The sequence below is a fragment of the Mastomys coucha genome, unplaced genomic scaffold (genome assembly GCF_008632895.1).
Source record: "Mastomys coucha isolate ucsf_1 unplaced genomic scaffold, UCSF_Mcou_1 pScaffold18, whole genome shotgun sequence".
Lineage (NCBI taxonomy): Eukaryota > Metazoa > Chordata > Mammalia > Rodentia > Muridae > Mastomys > Mastomys coucha.
This window is the reverse complement of record NW_022196900.1, coordinates 24622260-24631660: the sequence shown is the minus strand read 5'-3', so window position 1 is coordinate 24631660 and position 9401 is coordinate 24622260. Positions and strand designations below refer to the sequence as shown.

At 45.6% G+C, this 9401-nt stretch overlaps 1 protein-coding gene across 1 annotated transcript in view; it reads left to right on the top strand.

Annotated features, from left to right (window-relative positions):
* Positions 1-274: 274 nt before the first annotated feature.
* The window catches only part of Tnfsf15 (TNF superfamily member 15), a 17055-nt gene continuing 7928 nt past the window's right edge, over positions 275-9401 (top strand). Inside the window, exon 1 of the mRNA XM_031376781.1 lies at positions 275-576. Within this exon, the coding sequence (XP_031232641.1) occupies positions 301-576 (276 nt within the window). The 5' untranslated portion in view covers positions 275-300. The remainder of the gene's footprint in view (positions 577-9401) is intronic.

The window sequence follows — 9401 nt, the reverse complement described above, 5'->3', positions numbered from 1 at the left end:
ACCCATTGACTTGATGCATTCTTGATCTCCTCCTCCGGGGACTTTCCTGACTTCCTTCTGTAAATGAAGGAAAGAGCACATGAGCATACTGTATATAAATATGCTTGGGAAAGCTCTCTCCTCCTCCTTCTTCTCCTTCTTCTTTTTTTTTTCTTAAACCAAACTTGGTTTCTGTTGTAGGCGGCGCATTCCCTAGCCGGCAGGGCGGGCTGCAGAGGGCTGTCAAGGGGAGGGGAGAGTAAAAAAGGGAGGAGAGGACGGGAATTAACTCATGCAGTGTGACAGCTGCTCTCTTATTTAATGGGGGGCTCTCTGGTCAGAAGGAATCAGACATATCTCCAAGACAGCAGAAGCATGGCAGAGGAGCTGGGCTTGGGCTTCGGGGACACAGTCCCAGTGGAAATGCTGCCAGAAGGCTACAGGCACAGGCCAGAGGCCAGGGCCGGGCCAGCTGCCAGGAGCAAAGGCTGCTTGGCTCTCACCTGCTGCCTGTTGTCATTTCCCATCCTCGCAGGACTTAGCACCCTCCTGATGGCTGGCCAACTCCGGTTCCCCGGAAAAAACTGTATATTTCAGGTAAGTAAGCTTGCTTCTGCCTAGAGAATCAATGGTCCCTCTACAGGCAGTCACATACTCCAGCCCTGGACAGAGCTGTTCATGGATAGAACTGGTGGGTCCCCTGTACAAAGCAAGTACAGACCAGGAGGGTGAGAGGTGGAAAGGTCCCATCTGGTTCTTAACTCTGCTCTTCCAGGGAATTGAATTGTTTCATCTCGTGTTTATGCAAGAATAACTTCACACTCCACATACTTTTTTTTTCTTTTTAGATCATTACAATTATAGTGCGCCGATACTTTGGAAAACATTCCTTTTCCTTAAACAAAAAGCTCTTAAATTAAATTACATACTGCATACTTATTGAGGGAAAAGAAACAGAAATCAGAGAAATAAAGGAAATAAAGAAAAAGCCTTACTCAGAAATCTATAGAGGTGTAAACTATCAATGATCTAAAGGATATAACTTCTTTCTATTTATAATGAAAGATTATCCTGAGATTTCGACATAGTATGAAATTGTTTCTATGGCAATGACTCCACGGCAGCATGATGTATGGATGACTATATTATGTTCTTATATGCATGTGATAAAATTTATTTAACCAATTCCTCTTCTGGGGTTTAGAAGGATTTTTCTGTGCTCAACTAGGAACCTACTGACTCTGAGATTTTGCTGGGACTAGAGAGGAGCTTAGCCACCTCAAGGGTGTAGGGGTAGTGCTCTGAGAATGAAGGGGCAAGTGTCCAGGAGGTGACAAAGCCAAGGCCGGGGACACTCAGGAAGGATCCAAAGATCAGAGTGTGTCACTTAAACAATATTCCTTAGCGGAAAATATCTGGCATAGTCTATAGTGACTGACTCCATTTTAGTCCCAAAGATTAAGGACTAAAAGAGAAAATAGGCAGCCTAATTAGAAACCTGGTCTCTAATCAATCCTGGGAAATTTCCACTTTGTGGCTAGTGTGTTACTCCTGCCATTCCATCAGTGTCAACAAACAGTGACTCAGGCAGCCACGTGCCATGGTTTATAAAATGTAGACATGTGCAGATAGACCAGGAAGGCTGCTTATGTTAGAAGGGACCTGTAGAGGATCAGAAAATGGGAGGTCAGGAAACACACACACACCAGACTGAGGCATTTCAGGAAATTCTCAACTCACATGGAGATAGCTGTTCTTGAACACAGTATTATTAAGGGGCCTCCAGCAACCTGTTCCTCTTTGGACTCTGAAGGGATCCCTGACATACAATAGGATCCTATTACTCAGGATGCTGTCTACAATCCTCATGTTGGCCAAAGCCAGAGAAGGCCATCTAGGTACAGTCCAGAGAAGGGAACTGGCAGAGAGAAATGACCCAACAGGAAGACTTATAAAGAAGGTGCTGGGTATCTTCACAAACCACAGCACCCCAGCGTGCCCTCCTCACAATCCCAACTCAGATGCTTTTGGTATGAGCCACATTAATATCTAATACCCACATCCTACCATGAAGGAAACCATCTCACTGGAGGGGAGACACACAGGGATGCTTGAGGCTGTTGCTTAACTAGACTACAGGACATCTCAGTATCAAAACAGAAAAGTCAGGGGCCTGAGCCTGGGATGCCTGGAGAGATCCAGGTCCTGAAAAGAAGCAGCTGGCCACTTAAGGCGAGTTCTTAAGGGAGAAAAATATTTATGAAACAGCTTGTAGGAGCTTGAAGGGGGGGGCCTGTTTGCTGAGATGCACAGACAGAAGGAACACAGAACAGCTGGGAACATCCAGAATCAGTGGCCTGAGAAACTACTACCACCAATTCCTTGGGACTGGGTAAAAAGAGTTTTAGAACACAGATTCTCAACCTGTGGGTCATAACCACCACAGTGGTAGCATATCAGATATCTTCATATCAGATAGTTACATAATGGTTTATAACAGTGGCAAAAGCTTCAGTTATGAAGTAGCAACAGAATAGAATAGTGTTATGGTTGGGGCTTGGGGGGTCACCACAAGATGAGGAGCTGTATTAAAGGATCACAGCATTAGGAATGTGGAGAAGCACTATTTGGGAGTTCGTTTTAGAGTTAGTAGGGTACTAACCCTCAGAAAGGGCCTCACTGGAGGATGGAAAAATTTGGACAGAGAAAAGTACAGGCAGAGGGAACAGGAATCACTGACCATTTTCCCCTCCAGACCTTTGATCCAAATCACCATACTTAAGTAAAAGTCATGGCTCAAAGAAGCCAGGCAGCACCCATGCTAAGAGGTTAGCCTTACCAGGAAGGAGCCAGGCTGAGAAGGGCAATGTGGAACTGGGGGTTTCTAAAAGAGAATAAGTGACTGAGAAGAGAGGGCAAAATGTGAGATCCAAGGAAGGCAAATTGGGCTAAAATGAGGCTCTCCAGTTGGCTCTGCCATTTTTGGCCAAGTGGCAATCAGGCTCCTGGTTTCATGTCTTTGAGCTGTTTTGTTTTCTGCCAAAGAGGGCGTTTCTGTCAGCATGCTGACATTATTAATGAGACACGTGGCAGGAACATTTTGTATGTCTGGAATGTGGCTATACCTCATGCCCCCGAGATCCTGAGATGTGATTGGCACTCTCTTTTAGGCACCAGACAACCACCAGGGAAACTTGACCCTGAGCCTCCAGGGGCTTCGAGGTTGATGCGGGACACTGAAAAGGGAGCTGTGGAAGTCCTGGTGCTCCCTCACTTGGCCACAGAGCAGGGGTGAAATGGCTCCAAGAAAGCTTTATGCAAGAGTCCAGGAAGGCACCTGTGAAATAAAGGCTATTCCCCGGGTCCCTCTCAAAGACTACTTTTGATTTAGAAGTAAGCCCTGCCTTTGTTTTGCACATAGGAAAACTGAGTGGGATTGGGGGATGAGGATATTTAACTAAGCCTGTACCTCTAGTCAGAGACAGAGCCAAGCTGAAAACCAGACAACCTGAGCCCCCTGTTCTGCCTTCAGGCCACGGTGTTCACTCACACTGCACTAGGTTCTAGAAATCATACCACAGGAAGAAAACTTTCAGTAATGCCATGGAGGATAGTCAGGGCCACTACCAGTGAGCCCTGTGCCAGCCCAGTGAGAAGTTGTACAGATAAAATCTACTACAGCACTCTCAGAATCACCCACCCACTCAGGACACATAGCTCAGTAGGAAATGAGAGCACTGGGTATGCCGAGTGAATCAGAGGTGGCCTGGCACCCTTATGCAGAGGAAATATAATTGAAATCAAGATTGTTTCCCAACCCAGAAAACCTTTCTCTCTCTCTCTCTCAGGAAAACCAGAAGGGAAACAAATACTTCTATTCTATTACTGAATAATACATAAAACCAAGATGTGATGTGCATCACAGACCTTCTGATTAGAGGCACAAAGAGACTGCAGTTTAATATGGACAAGCAGATACAGCCCAGCGTCTATAAATTCAATATAAAGAGCCAAGTGGCTCAAGGCACATATACAAAATAGCACATGCTTGGTTTATGAGAGAGTTCATCTATGTGTAGCATTTATAAACACTTGAAGTATTCCATGAAGAGCTGAGAAATCGGTGCTTCTGTGAACACCCAAGGAGAGGAAGTGGGAGGCTGAGCCACCGGGGAAGGAAAAAAGTGTTGGCAAGTACTCCTTGAACAAAATGGATGTGTTCCCTGTTTTAAGAAAAGGATGGAAGTAGTATAGTGTTTTAGGGTCTTCAGACCTGTAGAAGGCACTAGCATGATCTCCACTTTGGAAAGGCCATGGGTCATGAGTTGAAATCTCAACCCCAGTCTGAATTCTAGACTGACCCTAGTTAGTACGCCGCCTCCCTTCTCTTGGCATCTGCTTGCCTATGTATTTAAATGCAGGCAATTAGAAGATGTGTAAGGTGTCTCCCTATGGTGGGGATTAGCCAAGAACAGACTTACATCATGCTGGCCAGGGAAATCCCCTGCTCAGGGAGATTACTTCACAGTGTACAACTTCCCTGCCTGCCATGGACTTCGCCAGCCATCGAAGGCCAGAGAGTAGGTTTGGGTGCTGTGGAGCTTTTCTTGACTTAGGAGTGTCTCTGCGCCCCCTTGTGCACTCCAATCTTTCCCTATCACCACAACGTCTTCCCTGAAACTACTCTGTTTACGGATAGCATTTGATCATGGTTTCAGGTACCCTCCAGAGTCCTGAATAGTTGTCACTGCTCTGGAACAGGTGCCCTAGTCCCTCTGGAAGTGGCACCCTAAGGCCAGGTCTTTGTTCCTACTCCAACCCCACCCCACCCTGGCTCAGGACACTCTGAATCTTCTTAGCTGCACACAAGGCATCGAACGGTATCAAGTTCTGTACAGGACTTCTCCCTACTGTGTGGTAGGGCTTCCTGCTCAGTGCAGCACTCCTGTCGTGTCTGTACACTCCTCACAGACTCTCCCCACATTCTCCTCGGGACCCTTTAATCTCACTTCCCCACCTTTCTCAAAAGCCCTGCAAGACTCCACTGTTTCCTGTACTCCCTCGCCTACCTCATTCCCTTACCCCACACCCCAGGAAAAGTCTGGAATGCAGTAAATGATCGGTAAATGCTAACTCTATTTCCACTTGGAAAGATACCCAGTGGTAACTTGCAAAGACAGTCACTTGTGTTTTCTGGATGGAAAAGGGGATAAAGTACTGGGCAATAGATCAGCCTTCCCTAGGCCTCAGACTCTCTGTCCATAAAATGAGGGAATTAACATGCTTTCCTCCTGGGACTAGAGTGGAAATTCTGCAAGACATCCAGAAAGTTATAGGCAAAATAAGGATGCCGCCCGGAGGATTTCCCTACCCACTCCACCTTGAACGGGCCTCTTAATCTTGCCCAAGTTGTTTTTCCTGTTTTGAAGGTAAACAATAACCATGATCCTCAGCGTTGTCTACAAGACACAAACAGCCGAGATGAAAGGCCTGTGTGCATGTTGCTCCCATATCGGAGCCACCCCTGCTATACCCCAAGGAAGCCCCACATGGAAGAGTAGCTTATCGGCAAGAGTTAGGCTGTGAGCAGCTGACAGTGAAGACAGTGGCAGTTCAAAAGCAGAACAAGAGAGCAAGCTGCAGATGTGCGTCCTAAGTTGGCCAGGGCCACAACACATATCACTCACTTCCTGAGCCACGCTGTCACTCCCTCAGGCAAGCCTGCACCACAGCAAGCACCATTCTAGCTTGGCAAACTCCCGTGTTCTCACCCAGCCATCCCAGAGTGCCAGACACCATAGTGCTAGTGCTGTGTAAAGTTAGTCTCTCAGCCTGAACCTCATGCCCATCAGCAGCACACTGCAGCAGCACGCTGAGGATTTGAAGTGGACACTGGTCCATTCTGCTTCCTCGCCACATCTGTTTTCTGAAAAGGCAGAATCCAGAAGTTAACTATGGGCCTTATGAAGCCTACACAGTATCTGTTTGGAGAAAGGAATAAAGTCACCCCAGACTCCTAAGAGATTCTGAAATCTGCTGTTTCTGGTAACTTCTGTTTACACCCAAAGCTATAAAACCCTAGTGTGGAAGGTGCAGACACCACAGTCTAGGAGGATTACTTGGACCCAAAGAAAGAGGGAAATGAAATGAATTGATATTGACTCTAAGTGTGGCTTCTCTGAGCCAGAAGGATAGGCCTGCCAGGAAAGAATCACTGAGGTCAGCTAGTGTGCCAGAATCAGGAGTCAAGAAATAACAAAGTCAGACTTTCCAAATTTGCTTTGCTGCAAACCCCTGACTCTTTGCTCTGTGCCAGATCAAATATACACCGTGACAACCATAGTCCGGGCCAATGCAGAGGATGATGAAATGACATGACCTCAAAACAAGCCATTTCCAGTTGTATTTATCCTTGTGAGCATACAGAGGAAAGGAAGCCTCAGATACACTGATTTCCCCTAGCCGGGCAGAGCGAAGTGTCGTGGATCATAAAACACGAATGTCTTTTCAATTGCAGCATTTATGACAGCAAGAAATGAATATAATTTCCTGTTTGTGAACAGAATAGATTGAGCAGGTGACTCCAGAAGTGGGAGGGAAGCTCAGTGGATCATTAATTAATATACACTCACAGGGATTTTTCTGGGGGAATGCCAGGAAATCTCAAAGGTCAGCTCACTGCTAACTTGTCTATGTTGTGTTCCCTGATAATGCTTATCAGGATCCTGGTATGTGTGTCAAAATCTGAATTTGCTCCGAAGGTTCAGATCCCTCTCTCTATCATTGGCTGTTGGTCCTTTCTTAAGGTCCTTAAACACCTGTGGTGATGTCAGCTTACACAGACTATTAAAACGCTCACACACCAGAGCCCAGCGCAGAGCCCAGCAGGCAGGAGCACATGGCTAAGCAACTCCTCCTTCACCCCAGCCTTTTTTTCTGCCCAGTTTGAAAAAGTAGATTCAGTCAAGAAATATGTAAATTTGTAAATATGTCAGTCTGAGGCCAAAGGTCACTACTAGTCAACATGCCAAAAAAAAAAAAAAAAATCAACCAATGAAAGAAAGGAAATCATAGAATGGTGTGAGTGTTACACCTGCAAGAATTAAGAAGGGAGGAGAGGGGGGAGCACCAGTTATATTTCAATGCTTCATGTCCTGGACATCCTACTGTCTCACTAAGATGTATGATCATGAGAGTGTACATTAGCCTTTTGTTGTTGTTGTTGTTGTTGTTGTTGTTGTTGTTGTTGTTGTTATTTTAGACTTAGTTTCTGGCCATCCCTCTCAACTCTCAGCAAACCTTTTGAGAGCCTCAGCTGTTTTCCACACGGACCTTTGAGAAGACTTTGGAACCCATAGTACTAAGAGGCCATAGCTACTCACCTTTAAGTTGTTAAGGAAGTATTTGCTTGTCTTCATTGTGGTTAGTAGTGATAATGATGAGGATTTGCTTATTTTGTTTATGTGTACAAGTGTTTTGGTAGGATGTGTGCATGTGAATGACCACATGCATATCTGGTGCCCAGGAAGGTAAAAACATCAGATCCCCTAAAACTGTATCTCCAGATGATTAAGTGCTACCATGTGGATGCTGGGAACTGAACCTGGGTCATTTGCAAGACCAACAAGTGCTCTTAACTGCTGAGCAATCTCTCCAGGCTCAAAAAGTTTTAATCTAGCCAAAAATACCTGTCTCCTAGATTTTCAAGTTCTGAAACCCTAGCTAAAGTCACTTTGCACCACTATCCACTCCTCTCTGCCTCTGACTTCCTGAGGCCCCAAGAATCTTCAAATTTTGCAGACTCGTACTTCAGTAAAAAACACAGGCACTTCCCTGAATACTGGGAATAAAGTGGTAAAACCAGACACTCTGCCTAGCAAATTCTCTCTCCTACAGAGAGAAAAACATTATCCCAAGAAATAGAATTAGGCTCTGATTCTCAGCCTATGGTCATGTTAAGGGGACATAGCCAATTCTTGAGGTGTGGCCTGGGGCCAGAATCCATTTGGATTTGGAGACCTATACCAGTCTTTGGGAGCTTTCATCTCAGGACCCCAGAGTCAACCAGAAGTGTTTGGAGGAACCCCGCCTAGAGAACAGGAAGGACGTCCAGTTGCCCTGGTGTTGCCAGCTACCATCTGGAACGTAGGCAACAGGACAGCTTGGTTCTTGAACCTTTCCCTAGACAAACTGTTGTCCCACCCCTTCTCACCTCATCTACCACTGTGCCTGACCACAGTAGCTTCCTCTCCATGACAGTCATTATTTAAAAAAAAAAAAAAAATCAGTGAAGGAAAGGAAAAGAGAGTCCCAGCTCATGGTTTTCCTTCAGACTCTGGGAGTGGTATGGTCTTCAGTACCTTCCAGCAGGGAGCTAGCTCAGCCTCTGAACCACTAAAACTCATGCATCCCAACCATATATAAAAGTAAAATGTGCATGTCTAAGTAATAAAAAACCCAAGAGGCCCATCAGGAACCTGTATGCCCCTGCCTCTGTTCAGGGCAGGTCCCCTAGCCCAGGGACCAGCTCACAGCCTTGGAATTCTTAGTCAAAAAGGAATGCCCCAAAACGTTGGCTGAGTGTCCCTTCAGCCTAACATAAGCAAGGTGAATGATGTGGTTTCTCAGCAGAGAAGCAAATGAAGCAAGAGAAATCCAACTAAGGCAGGTATACCTTTCTTTACCATGAGGAGATTTGATCAAGATCTCCCTGAGTCTCTTTGAGTACCCCACTTCTCACTTTCTGCATCACCAAATAACCAGCCAACTTATCAACTCTGTTTGTAGCAAGTCAGGCACCAGAGAGAAACCGAGCCACTTCAGAAAATACATCTCTGCCCCTCAAGCCGGCAAAATTATTCGTGTGGGACAGTTTGTCTCAGCAAATGGTTAGGCTTTTCAAAGAAGCTGGATGAATATCTATAGTGTCTTCATTCCCTAGACTTGCCATTTTACAGCTGTCCGCATGTGCAATTGGCCCTCCTTCTTCTTGTACATGCTGTTAGCCTTATCCATGTGGCTATCTGTCCTTCATCATCTGACTAACATGTACAGGACCTGTAAGCCTCTGTTCAGACTGATTTCTACAGGTCCTCACAGTTCTGGATCAGTCATCTGTTTAATGAACCTTGAGCTCACCCCACTATCACCACACTGACTCTCAAATCTTCTGCCTCAACACATCAGGAGCTTGTCCATAAGCTTTAAGGGCAGAGTTTCAATCCTGAGATTTCGGAGTCACCTGACCAGAGTTAACATGTTATTTCCCCACATACAGGATGGAGGACATTCGGCAAGCTCCACTGTTACTATGGAGATATGGATAGAATCTACTATAGAGTGTTTCATGAGGCCAAAGGATGTGCTACCAGCACAAAGAAGCAACGACTGCACTCTTTTTTTTTTTTTTTTTTTTTTTTTTT